Genomic DNA, 14527 nt, shown 5'->3' on the forward strand with positions numbered 1-14527 from the left:
GGATTGTTATTATCGTTTGTTTTATGCTGCAGAGAGGGGGGATTTCTGGGTTCTGCGAGTTTTGTTTCCTTTCATTTTTGTGCCGGGGCTATCTGGAGTAGACAAATATCAGGGTTGTATTGTACACGCATACTTTGACAATAAAATGAACCTTTGAATCAAACCCCTTTTTGTCCAACACCAATTTTTAAGCTACAGCCCTTCAGTCCTCTGATCTTCCCGACCTCATGTAGCCTAGGGGGTAATTCAGAGATGACAACTTGGTTCTGTACATTCAAACATTGCTCCTCCTATGTCCATAGTTCCTGCAGGGAACCCTGCTGCTAAGTTCCCTGAAAGCTCTGAGGAGATGTCCTTCACTGGCATTAGGTTATCAACACCTGACTGCAGAAAACAGAACACAATTCTGATTGTCATTCACCAGCCATTAAGGCAGAAACACCTTATTGCCTGGCTGTGGTAGCCACATCCCCCCGCCTCAATTGCAGAAATACCTCTGGATCCTGATCACTGCACAAAACCAGGCTGTTGGTGAAACTTTCCTTTCAACTTGGACACCAACTCTGAACTCAAGCCCCTTAAGGTGTGGACACAGTGTAAATATGAACTGCTGGAAATTTCCAGATTTGCGAGATTTGGGAACAGCTTCTTTCCAACTGTGATAAGACTGCTGAACGGATCCTGACCCCGATCTGGACCGTACCCTCCAAATATCCGGACCTGCCTCTTGGTTTTTTTGCACTACCTTACTTCCCATTTTTCTATTTTCTATTTATGATATATAATTTAAATTTTTAATATCTACTATCTATTTGTAATCCAGGGAACGGGAAGCGCAGAATCAAATATCGTTGTGATGATTGTACGTTCTAGTATCAATTGTTTGGCGACAATAAAGTATAAAGTATACCTGTACTGCCAGTCCCATCAAATTTAGTTTCAGTAAGTTATTTTTACAAATTAGCTTCTTTTAAATCAGTCTATTAATTAGCAACCACCTATATTGCCACAATAGGGCATTTAGGGAAACACAACAGCAACAATAGATAAGGGTCAGATGTGTAGATAATTACAGATGCTCTGAAGCCCAACCTTGAAGTGAGTTTCACACAAAGTAGGAAAATCAAACTGCAGCTGTTGGAAATGCCAAATAAAAATTCAAATGGTAGAAACACTCAGCCTGGACAGCATCTATAAAAAGGAACCGAAGGTTTCTTGTCTAGGATCTTCATTAGAATTGGGCATGAGAACAACTTAACTTCCAGTCACAAAGGTAGGAAATGGTTGGGCAGATAGTTTGTGTTCAATGGAGTACTGCTCCTTCTGCTCAAGATTCCCCACCATATTTCATACTGGTCCTTTAATACAGGCTGATACATATGAAAGTATTATTTTAATTAGGAAACAAGCAACAGGGCACATGATACAATAGGTAGTACAAAAGGTTAAGATTTAGTATGTTTCCATAATTATACAAAATCCATTATTTAGTAATTTTAAAATCAATTTAAAGGATTACAGGTTTTTTTGTGAAATTGTAATCTTAAAATCTTGCTAAACCACTGCTCATGATCATTAGCATAGCAGAGCTGGACTGATGATTGCTCATAAAGGTCATGAATACACATGTTGATAATGTCAGGAGATAGTTGATTATAAAAGTAATTTTGAACTATTCTAGTATTACCTAATATTTTGTGGGGGGGGGGATAAGATTAACAAGTCAGAAATTAATGATTAACAATTGATTATTTATGAAAAGTGGAAGTTTTGTGCAGTTAATATTCTAGGCAGCACAGGGAAGTCCTCAGGCAGGAGAGCATAGACTCGACATGTCGGACAGGTCCTGTTTGCTTTCAGCCACTTCTTGATGCACTGTATGGTAACAAAGAAAAAAATTAAGCGCACATTCATTTTGTTATTTTCACATAGGAAATGATACATTTTATTTATTGAGATATGGTGCTGAATAGGCCTTTCGAGATCCCCCGCCCGGCAACTCCTGATTTACCCCAGACTAATTACAATTTACAATTTACCAACTAACCTATTAGCCGGTACATCTTTGGACTGTGTGGTGGTGGGGGGACGGGGACTGAAGCGCCTGGAGGAAACATACGTGGTCACGGGGAGAACATATAAACTCCTTACAGGCAGTATCGGGAATTAAACCACTATGCTACCATACCACTGTACATTTGAACTCAAGGCCTGAATAACGTGTATTAAATGTAAATAGAAAACAAGGCAAATGTAGACTCAGCGAGAGGCACCAGTTCACATACAAAAAAAAGTTTCAACCAAACACTTCAGTTTCTATTTTAAATATAAAAGAAGTAATCCATTCAACTTCCATTCAAGCTATCAGGAAACTATTACCCAATTTGTTATTAGTCAGGGAATTGAGTTCAAGAGCCATGAAGTAATGTTGCACTTCTATAAAACAGCAGTTAAGACCACACTTGGAGTTGTGTGTTCATTTCTGATCACCTCATTATGAGAAGGGTGTGGAAGCTTTAGAGAGGGTGCACTGGAGATTTTCTAGGATGTTGTCTGGATTAGAGAACATGTCGTATGAGGAAAAGTTGAGCAGGCTATGGTTTTTCTCCGTGGAGTGACAGAGGATTACAGGCAACTTGGTAGAGGTGTATAAGATTGAGAGGCTTGATAAAGTGGACAGCCAGTGTCTTTCTCTCCAAGGCAACGATGGCCAATACCAGAGGAAATCCTTTTAAGGTGAGTAAAGGGAAGTTTAAGGGAGATGTCAGAGTTATGATTTTTTTTTTTTTTTTTTTTTTTTTGCACAGAGTGGAAGGTACCAAGAACACATTGCTAGGGGTGGTGACAAAGGAACATTTAAGAGACTTTTAAATCAGCAATGCATTTGATTAGGTACCCCATGCAAGGCTTATTGAGAAAGTAAAGAGGCATGGGATCCAAGGGGACATTGCTTTGTGGATCCAGAACTGGCTTGCCCACACAAGGAAAAGAGTGGTTGTAGATGGGTCATATTCTGCATGGAGGTCGGTCACCAGTGGGGTGCTTCAGGGATCTGGTTCCGGGACCCTTACTCTTCGTGATTTTTATAAATGACCTGGATGAGGAAGTGGAGGGATGGGTTAGTAAGTTTGCTGATAACACAAGGTTGGAGGTGTTGTGGATAGTGTGGAGGGCTGTCAGAAGTTACAGTGGGACATTGATAGGATACCAAACCGGGCTGAGAAGTGACAGACGGAGTTCAACCCAAATAAGTGTGAAGTGGTTCATTTTGGTAAGATAAAATATATTAGCCAAATATAGTATTAATGGTAAGACTCTTGGCAGTGTGGAGGATCAGAGGGACCTTGGGGTCTGAGTCCACAGGACGCTCAAAGCAGCTGCGCAGGTTGACTCCGTGGTTAAGAAGGCATACGGTGTATTGGCCTTCATCAATCGTGGAGTTGAACTTAGGAGCCAAGAGGTAATGTTGCAGCTATATAGGACCCTGGTCACACCCCACTTGGGAGTACTGTGCTCAGTTCTGGTTGCCTCACTACAGGAAGGATGTGGAAGCCATAGAAAGGGTGCAGAGGAGATTTATAAGGATGTTGCCTGGATTGGGGAGCATACCTTATGAGGATAGGTTGAGTGAACTCAGCCTTTTCTCCTTGGAGCGACGGAGGATGAGAGGTGACCTGATAGAGGTGTATAAGATGATGAGAGGCATTGATCATGTGGATAGTCAGAGGCCTTTTCCCAGGGCTGAAATGGTTGCCACAAGAGAACACAGGTTTAAGGTGCTGGGGAGTAGGTACAGAGCAGATGTCAGGGGTAAGTTTTTTTAGTCGGAGTGGTGAGTGCGTAGAATGGGCTGCCAGCAACGGTGGTGGAGGCCGATATGATGGGGTCTTTTAAGAGACTTTTAAAGTGGAGCTTAGTAAAATAGAGGGCTATAGGTAAGCCTAGTAATTTCTAAGGTAGGGACATGTTCGGCACAACTTTGTGGGCCAAAGGGCCTGTATTGTGTTGTAGGTTTTCTATGTTTCTATGTAAATCATCGTGTCACATGTTAAGAAAACAGGAGAAAGGATTAGATTGTTCATGAAAAAGGTTTATAAAGGTCAGTACCTCATGGACTGAAAGGCTTGTGCTGTATTGTTCTATTCTATTCTACATTCAAATTTACAAGATGAGTGCCTTCTTCCTTCCTCTCTAAATGCCAGATGGTCGAAACTAGTGTTTCTATTTATGAAGAGCTAAAGTAACTTAACCTTGAATCAGCTGAAAAATTACAGGAACAAACCTGATTTCACATCTATTAGCATGAGCATGTTTCCACCAGTGTAAATCAGCCACATATTAAAGTGCTAAAAATAAGATTAAATGAAATAAACTTACCACTTCATGAAAGTGATGTTTGCATGACAGGATAAACATGCTGTCTGGTGTCAAATCATCATGACAAATAATACATGGCTCTTCATCAAATGTCTACAGTGGAAAAAGGGAAACACCTTTAAGTTTCTCCCATTTTCTTTTCATATTGAATGTTCATTTGAATGAACATAGAACATAGAATAGTACAGCACAGTACAGGCCCTTCGGCCCACATTGTTGTGCTGACCCTCAAATCCTGCCTCCTATATAACCCCCCACCTTAAATTCCTCCATATACCTGTCTAGTAGTCTCTTAAACTTCACTAGTGTATCTGCCTCCACCACTGACTCAGGCAGTGTATTCCATGCACCAACCACTCTCTGAGTAAAAAGCCTTCCTCTAATATCCCCCTTGAACTTCCCACGCCTTATCTTAAAGCCATGTCCTCTTGTATTGAGCAATGGTGCCCAGGGGAAGAGGCGCTGGGTATCCACTCTATCTATTCCTCTTATTATCTTGTACACCTCTATCATGTCTCCTCTCATCCGCCTTCTCTCCAAAGAGAAAAGCCCAAGCTCCCTTAATCTCTGATCATAATGCATACTCTCTAAACCAGGCAGCATCCTGATAATTATCCTCTGTACCCTTTCCAATGCTTCCACATCCTTCCTGTAGTGAGGTGACCAGAACTGGACACAGTACTCCAAGTGTGGCCTAACCAGAGTTTTATAGAGCTGCATCATTACATCGTGACTCTTAAACTCTATCCCTCGACTTATGAAAGCTAACACTCCATAAGCTTTCTTAACTACCCTATCCACCTGTGAGGCAACTTTCAGGGATCTGTGGACATGTACCCCGAGATCCCTCTGCTCCTCCACACTACCAATTATCCTGCCATTTACTTTGTACTCTACCTTGGAGTTTGTCCTTCCAAAGTGTTCCACCTCACACTTCTCCAGGTTGAACTCCATTTGCCACTTCTCAGCCCACTTTTGCATTCTATCAATATCTCTCTGCAATCTTTGACAGTCCTCTACACTACCTACAACAACACCAACCTTTGTGTCGTCTGCAAACTTTCCAACTCACTCTTCTACCCCCACATCCACGTCGTTAATAAAAATCACGAAAAGTAGAGGTCCCAGAACAGATCCTTGTGGGCCACCACTAGTCACAATCCTCCAAACTGAATGTACTCCCTCCACCAGGACCCTCTGCCTTCTGCAGGCAAGCCAATTCTGAATCCACCTGGCCAAACTTCCCTGGATCCTATGCCTTCTTTCTGAATAAGCCTAATGTGTGGAACCTTGTCAAATGCCTTACTAAGATCCATATAGATCACATCCACCGCACTACCCTCATCTATATGCCTGGTCATCTCCTCAAAGAACTCTATCAGGCTTGTTAGACACAATCTGCCCTTCACAAAGCCATGCTGACTGTCTCTGATCAGACCATGATTCTCTAAATGCCCATAGATCCTATCTCTAAGAATCTTTCCAACAGCTTTCCCACCACAGACGTAAGGCTCACTGGTCTATAATTACCCGGACTATCCCTATTACTATTTTTGAAGAAGGGGACAACATTCGCCTCCCTCCAATCTTCCGGTACCATTCCCGTAGACAACGAGGACATAAAGATCCTAGCCAGAGGCTCAGCAATCTCTTCCCTCGCCTCGTGGTACAGCCTTGGGAATATTCCATCAGGCCCTGGGGACTTATCTGTCCTAATGTATTTTAATAACTCCAACATCTCCTCTGCCTTAATATCAACATGCTCCAGAACATCAACCTCACTCATATTGTCCTCACCGTCATCAAGTTCCCTCTCATTGGTGAATACCGAAGAGAAGTATTCATTGAGGACCTCGCTCACTTCCACAGCCTCTAGGCACATCTTCCCACCTTTATCTCTAATCAGTCCTACCTTCACTCCTGTCATCCTTTTGTTCTTCACATAATTGAAGAATGCCTTGGGGTTTTCCTTTACCCTGCTCGCCAAGGCTTTCTCATGCCCCCTTCTTGCTCTCCTCTGCCCCTTCTTAAGCTCCTTACTTGCTACCCTATATTCCTCAATAGACCCATCTCATCCTTGCTTTCTAAACCTCATGTATGCTGCCTTCTTCCACCTGACTAGATTCTCCACCTCACTTGTTACCCATGGTTCCTTCACCTACCATTCTTTATCTTCCTCACCGGGACAAATTTATCCCTAACATCCTGCAAGAGATCTCTGAACATCGATCACATGTCCATAGTACATTTCCCTGCAAAAACATCATCCCAATTTACACCAAGTTCTAGCCTCATAGCCTCATAATTTGCCCTTCCCCAATTAAAAATTTTCCTGTCCTCTCTGATTCTATCCTTTTCCATGATAATGCTAAAGGCCAGGGAGCGGTGGTCACTGTCCCCCAGATGATCACCCACTGAGGGATCTGTGACCTGACCCGGTTCATTACCTAGTATGATCTAGCATAGCATTCCCCTTAGTCAGCCTGTCCACATGCTGTGACAGGAATCCGTCCTGGACACACTTAACAAACTCTGCCCCATCTAAACCCTTGGAACTAATCAGGTGCCAATCAATATTAGAGAAGTTAAAGTCACCCATGATAACAACCCTGTTATTTTTGCACCTTTCCAAAATCTGCCTCCCAATCTGCTCGGTATCTCTGCTGCTGCCAGGGGGCCTATAGAATACGCCCAATAGAGTAACTGCTCCCTTCCTGTTCCTGACTTCCACCCATACTGACTCAAAAGAGGATCCTGCTACATTACCCACCCTTTCTGTAGCTGTAATAATATCCCTGACCAGTAATGCCACCCCTCCTCCCCTTTTTCTCCCCCTCTCTGTCCCTTTTAAAGCACTGAAATCCAAGAACATTGAGAATCCATTCCTGCCCTGGTGCCAGCCAAGTCTCTGTAATGGCCACTACATCGTAATTCCATGTATGTATCCAAGCTCTCAGTTCATCACCTTTGTTCCTGATACTTCTTGCATTGAAGTACACGCACTTTAGCCCTTCTACCTTCCTACCTTTACACCATTTATTCTGCTTCTCTTTCCTCAAAGCCTCTCTGTATGTTAGACCTGGCTTTACTCCATGCACTTCTTTCACTGCTCTATCGCTCTGGGTCCCATCCCCCTTGCAAATTAGTTTAAACCCTCCCGAACCATGCTAGCTAACCTACCTGCAAGGATATTGCTCCCCCTCGAGTTCAGGTGCAACCCATCCAATCTGTACAGGTCCCACCTTCCCCAGAAGAGATCCCAATGATTCAAAAATCTAAAACCCTGCTCTCTGCACCAACTCCTCAGCCACGCTTTCAACTGCCATCTCCTCCAATTCTTACCATCTCTGTCACGTAGCACTGGCAGCAATCCTGCGAATGCCACCCTTGAGGTCCTGTTCTTCAGCCTTCTGCCTAGTTCCTGAAACTCACACCTCAGGACCTCATCCCTCTTCCTGCCTATGTCGTTGGTGCCAACATTTATCATGACTTCTGGTTGCTTTCCCTCTCATACCAGGATGTCGTGCACCCAGTCAGAGACAGCCTGGAGGCACCCGGGAGGCAACAAACCATGCGGGTGTCCTTCTCATGTCCACAAAATCTCCTGTCTGCTTCCCTGACTATAGACTCTCCAATGACAACAACTCTTCTCTTCTCCATCCCACCCTTCTGCACCACAGAATGTGCTATTGTTTAAAAAAAATCCTGGCCAACCTTATTTCTTTAACACCTTCACAACGATCCCCATGATCTTGATGTTGGCCTCAATAAGCCCATTTAGATTTACATCAACTGAATTTTTCATATAATTCTGTAGACTATTCAACAGTCCCCAGGTACGATGACGTCGGCTCTTGACCTCACCATCTACCTCACTCTGACTTTGCACCTTATTGTCTGCCTGCAGTGTACGTTCTCTGTAATTGTAACACTATCATCTGATGTTTGAAGAAAAATTATGATCAAAGTACATACTGTATATGTCACCTGAGATTCATTTTCTTGCAGGCATTCACAATCAATACAAAGAAGCACAATAGAATCAATGAAACATTTTGCAGATTGATTGACAATTGTAATTGAATCTCACACTTCTCAATGCAGGGAAGCACATTTGGAAGAGATTATGATTGACATTTTGTATTCTGATTCAGATATAGTCTGTATATTCATAGAATCATTAACTAACATTTCTAGCACCACGTCTGTGTCTCATTCACTCTCTAAGATTATGTAGGATAGTTGGTAGTTTCAACTTACAAACATACTGTAGGCACTTTAACCACTGACAATGTACCAACAATACACTAATGTACAGAGTATAGTGTACCAACAATACATTTGTGAGAATGTCTTAGGGAGATTTAAGAGATTCTTAGAAATGCACATGGATGAAAGAAAATGGTGAGCTATGTTGGGAGAGAAGAGTTAGATTGATCTTGGCTCGGCATAACATTGTGAGTGAAAGGGTCTATACTGTGCTATGTTTAAAAACTCCACACAAATAGAGACAGACAAATAATCAATGTGCAAAACAAGACAAATTGTGCAAATAAATAAGAAAAACAATAATAAATAAAATTGACAATGGATGTATGGATGGCAGGCAAGAGTCTTTCACTGTATCTAGTACAAGTGACAGTCATAAATTAATTTGCCAATTTATAATTGAGAGCCTCAAAATGATTTGTATGGTACCTGACAAACAGCCTGCCAAATTATCCTGTTCTGTTTTTTCAATTTACCAGTCCTCAGTCTGTGGTCAATAACTCAATCCTAACTGCACAATCTATTATTTTAAAGTGACCCTGTGTAGTTCTTTAAATAACCTTATCCCAGACACATCTTCAAAAGACACCTGGATTAGCCAAAAATTACTTTTGATGCTGGAGTCAATTATCAACTATGAAATTTGATTTCAGATTCGAATGAAGAGTAGAGCTGCGTAGTCAAAGGTCAGGATTCGCTGCTTTAACATGGCCTATCGTAAGGCCTTCCAGATTATTCCCTGCAGCCTACAACAATAATTGGAGTTGCTCCAAGTTTGGGTGGTGGTTCTATCTTGAGTATAATGATGCATCTTGGACTTTGGTAAACACATAATGCATTGGGATAGTGCTGCTAAAATTTAAGTAATAAATTGTGGAAGAGTCATAGAGTCTTCGAAAAGTACAGCACAGAAGCAGGCCCTTTGGCCCATCTAGTCAGTGCTGAACCATTTAAACTGCCTACCCCATCCACTTGCAAAGGCACCATAGCCTTCTATACCCCTACCATCCATGTACCCATCCAAACTTCTCTTAAAAAATTGAAATCGAGCTCATGTGCACCACCTGCGCTGGCAGCTCATTCTATACTCTCACAACCCTCTGCGTGAAGAAGTGTTCCCTTAAATTTTTCATCTTTCACCCTTAACCCATGACATCTGGTTGCAGTCCCACTCAACCTCAGTAGAGAAAGACAGCTTGCATTTACTCTATCTATCTATGCCCCTCACAATAGGAGAAGGAGTAGGCCATCTGGCTCGTTGAGCTTTCTCTGTCATTCAATAAGATCATGGCTGATCTGGCCATGGACTCATCTCCACCTACCTGCCTTTTCCCCATAACCCTTAATTCCCCTACTATGCAAAAATCTATCCAACCTTGTCTTAAATATATTTACTAATGAGCCTCCACTGCTTCATTGGGCAGAGAATTCCACAGATTCACCACTCTCTGGGAAAAGCAGTTCCTCCTCATTTCTGTCCTAAATCTACTCCCCTGAATCTTGAGGCTATGTCCCCTAGTTCTAGTCTCACCTACCAGTGGAAACAACTTCCCTGCCTCTATCTTATTGATCCCTTTCATAATTCTAAATGTTTCTATAAGATTTCCTTCCATTCTTCTGAATTCCAGCGAATGCAGTCCCAGGTGACTCAATCTCTCCTCATAGTCCAAACCCTCATCTCTGGAATCAACCTGGCAAACCTCCTCTGCATCACCTCCAAAGCCAGTATATCTTTCTTCAAATAAGGAGTTCAGAACTGCACGCAGTACTCTAGGTGTGGCCTCACCAGAACCCTGTACAGTTGCAGCATAACCTCCCTGCTCTTAAATTCAATCCCTCCAGCAATGAAGGCCAACACTCCATTTGCCTTCCTGATAGCCTGCTGTACCTGCAAACCGACCTTTTGTGATTCATGCACATGCACTCCCAAGTCCCTCTGCACAGCAGCACGTGGTCATTTTTTACCATTTAAATAATAATCCGATCTTTCATTTTTCCTTCCAAAGTGGATGACCTCGCATTTACCAATATTGTACTCCATCTGCCAGACCCTTGCCCACAAACTCAACCTACCTATATTGCTGTGAAGACTCTCTGTATGTATCTTCTGCACAATTTGTTTTTCCACTCAATTTAGTATCATCAGCAAACTTAGACACACTACACTCTGTCTCCTCTTCCAGACTGTTACTGTATATTGTGAACAGTTGCGAGCTCACCACTGATTGCCAACCAGAGTAATGACCATGCATCCCAACTCTATGCATCCTTATCTTATGGATAAGTCTTTTATGAGGCACCTTATCAAACGCTTTCTGGAAATCCAAGTAAATAATGTCTATCTGTTCCCCTCTATCCACTGCGCTCATTATATCCTCAAAGAACTCCAGTAAGTTTGTCAAACAGGACCTACCTTCGCTGAATCCAAACTGGATCCATTTTCTTCCAGATGCTTTGCTATTTCTTCTTTAGTGATAGCTTCAAGCATTTTCCCAACTACTGATGTTAAACTAATTGGCCTATAGTTACCTGCCTTTTGCTTGTATCCTTTTTTTGAACAGTGGTGTGACATTTGTCATCTTCCAATCCGCCGGGACCAGCCCAGAGAATTTTGATAAATCACCATCAACACCTCTACTATAACTTCTGCCATTTCTTTCAGTACCTTGGGATGCATTCTATCAGAACCAGGGGAGTTATCTATCTTCAGGCCCACAAGTTTGTTCAGCACTCTCTCTTTAGTGATAGCTATTGTATTGAGGTCCTCACCTCCCATCACATCCAATAACATTTCTCTTTGGCATGTTTGACGTGTCCTCCACTGTGAAGACTGACACAGAATAGTCATTCCAAAGCCTCCAGCCATTTACTCATTACCCAATATCAATCCCCCCTTCTCGTCCTCCAAGGGACCTACATTCACTTTAGCCATCCTTTTCCACTTTATATAATTTTAAAAAATTACTATCCATTTTTATATTTTGTGCTAGTTTATTTTCATAATCTATCTTCCCTTTCTTTATTGCTTGCTTAGTGGTATTTTGTTGCTTTTTAAAGTTTTCCCAATCTTACAGTTGCTCACTATTGGTGACTTTATATGCACGAGCTTTTAGTTTGATGCCTTCTTTTATTTCCTTAGTTATCCAAGGCTGGCTCTCCCCACCCTTACTGCCCTTGCTTTTAACTGGAGTATACTTTCGTTGAACACCGTGAAAAATCTCTTTGAAAGTCTTCCACTGTTCCTCAACCGTCCCACCATATAGCCTGTGTTCCCAGTCTACACTAGCCAAATCCTCCCTCATCCCATTGTAGACTCCATTGTTTAGGCATAATACACTGGTTTTATATTGAATTCTTACACCTCCCTTTTGTATGAGAAACTCAATCATACTGTGATCACTCTTTCCAAGAGGATCACTAAATACAAAATCACTAATTTTGCCTGTCTCATTGCACAGGACCAGATTTAAGATAGCATGTTTTCTTGTAGGTTCAGTAACATGCTGTTTGAGAAAGCCATCACAGATGCACTCTATGAAGTCCTCCTCAAGACAGCCTCAACCAATCTATGTGCAAATTAAAGTCCCCCATGATAACTGCTTGTTGCATTTTTACATGCCTCATGTATTTCTCTGTTTATTGCCTGTGCCTCTATAATGTTATTATTCGGCGGCTGATGGACAACACCCACCAGTGATTTTTTTTCCCTTTGCTATTCCTAATCTCTACCCAGGTGGATTCAGCATTCTGCTCCTTAGATCATATATTGTCTCTCCACTGGTAGTATAGAGACTAATTCAATGTCAAGGCAGAACAGGAGAAATAAATGTTTTTTTTATAATGAAAAAATAAGATTCAAGATGAACAACTTGGTAATTGATAGTACTACGTGTAATCCTTTAATTAGCAACCATCAACACAACAAGGTAACATTGAGAGCAGGGGTTCCCAAACTGGGGTGTGTGGACCCCTTGGTTCAATGATTTAAAAGAGTTAGGAGCTCCTGATTTAGTGGCAGTTTAATGTGCAAGTAGCAAATTGATGAAAATGTAGTGAAGACTTTTGGTAGGCTGTTTGAGTAAAGCAGGAAACTGGCCAGTACCAGATGTTATGCAATTTATTGTAGCTTTTGACAAGCAGCTGGCCAGTTTGCATATTATTAATAGCCTGTATTATTCACACTACTTTTCGTAAATTCAAGTCGTTGTCTTAAGTTGTTTAGAGTAAGAATGTTACATTAAATGTGCTTCTTGCATATTTCATTGGGAATGTTGAATACATATCATTTTGTTTGTTGTAAGGTAATGAAGCTCTCAAGTGACTAACTTACTGTGCTATCACTCCCCTGCCACTGTGAAGCAGTCTGAGTTCTGACTGGTTGCCAAGGTTGGGAAAGATCTTCTGGTGCTCTGATCTTCCTGGTGGCTGAGTTCATTTTTGGGACTTCACTCGTGGCAGAAGTGGATCTTTGGTCAGTCGGGAATGTTGCATGTTGAAAATTAGCAGATGGAAACTGGACCTGAAATTGAAGTTTAACAAAAACATGCCATTCATCCTGTCATTTCCTCCTCTTTCTAAACACCACCACCAGTTCTGACAAACAACAATATCGTATAATTGTGATTTCAATTAAATATGTTTTGTTCAGTCAATAGCAATTTATGTTATTACTGTTAATGAATTATTTTCTTTTTGTCCAGTTATATTTTCCTCAGCCATCTTGGTTTCAAGCTCAAATATTAAAAAAAACTTACAATATTTATCCCAAGAGGTATTAAAGCCAATTGTAGTAACTGTATTGAAATTAACAGGATATAACTCCACCAGCTGAGGTATAACGATTGCGTTTGCAAATAGCAATTTTTAGCAAGTTTAAGCCGTAAAAACAACAATTTTCTGCTTTTCATGGCAGTAAATGAGTGGCCACTGCAGCAGATGGTAGTTAATTACTGCTGGTGGCTCCTGTCTGCACACTCAGCCTGAACCATAACACACTTTAAAAGATTACTGCACCTATTAAAGATATTTGATTTAGATTAACCTGGGATGATTTGACTACAAATGTATGAATTTTTGTATTTGACTTTTAATCTGCCATAGTAACATAGAAAATAATTTTTTCACGCATGGTAAGTCGATTGTACACACTCTTGCATTTGTTATGTATTTGCAATAAACTTTATTATTCTCTATGTGCTCCTTAATTTTCCACATTATGTGCTCTATTCTCAAAATCTGACACCATCTTTTGTTAATCCATTCTCATCCTGTCTTGTTAACATCGGTTGCCTTTATGCAGTTAGTAAACCCAAATTAGTTTTGAAACTAGAGCAGAAGAGCAAGTGTTTGTTCCTATGCCTCAGGGATATCCATGTACAAGACATTACTGCTTTAGAATCTAGACATTTTACTATATAACTTAGCGGCATGATTAGTAAACAAAGGTAGGAGCTGGCATCACAATTGCCCTAGATCTTTACCCACTTCTCCCAGTAAAGACTTAGTTAAGCAGTTTAACTATTTTTGTGTTTCTGAAGTTAACAGTGGAAGTAGTTTTAGATAAGAGGTTTAAAACCCTTGCTAAAGGCACCAATGAAGTTCCACTATGTTAAAATGACAAGATGCGTGTTCTGCCTATAAATACAGCAACTGCCAGAGATACCTCGACTATACAGTACCTCTTCCCCCTCTGCCTCTGTAAGGAAGCTATCATTTTTTCCCCTCAAATTTTCAGTCAAGATGACGTTTGCTAATCTAGGGCTTCTGAACTGTCACTGCCCTTGTCCCTGTAGCTTCCCCTCATGTGCATGTCTGATCTCAACTCTCCCTGCCCCTCTCCCAGACAGTACAGTTTCTTTGGTCCTGATCCTTTCTACTAAAA

General features: G+C 41.4%; 1 protein-coding gene across 3 annotated transcripts in view; it reads right to left on the minus strand.

Annotated features, from left to right (window-relative positions):
- Window positions 1-1369: 1369 nt before the first annotated feature.
- The window catches only part of ttc3 (tetratricopeptide repeat domain 3), a 141149-nt gene continuing 127991 nt past the window's right edge, over window positions 1370-14527 (minus strand). Inside the window, exons 41-43 of one of the 3 annotated variants that reach the window (XM_072260010.1) lie at window positions 12977-13165; window positions 4378-4470; window positions 1370-1875 (exon numbers count right to left, since the gene is read on the minus strand). In XM_072260010.1, coding sequence (XP_072116111.1) covers window positions 1753-1875; window positions 4378-4470; window positions 12977-13165 — 405 coding nt within the window. In that variant the 3' untranslated portion in view covers window positions 1370-1752. The remainder of the gene's footprint in view (window positions 1876-4377; window positions 4471-12976; window positions 13166-14527) is intronic. The other 2 variants (XM_072260011.1, XM_072260009.1) reach the window with 2 other exon arrangements.

This window comes from Mobula birostris, chromosome 6, assembly GCF_030028105.1.
Source record: "Mobula birostris isolate sMobBir1 chromosome 6, sMobBir1.hap1, whole genome shotgun sequence".
Lineage (NCBI taxonomy): Eukaryota > Metazoa > Chordata > Chondrichthyes > Myliobatiformes > Myliobatidae > Mobula > Mobula birostris.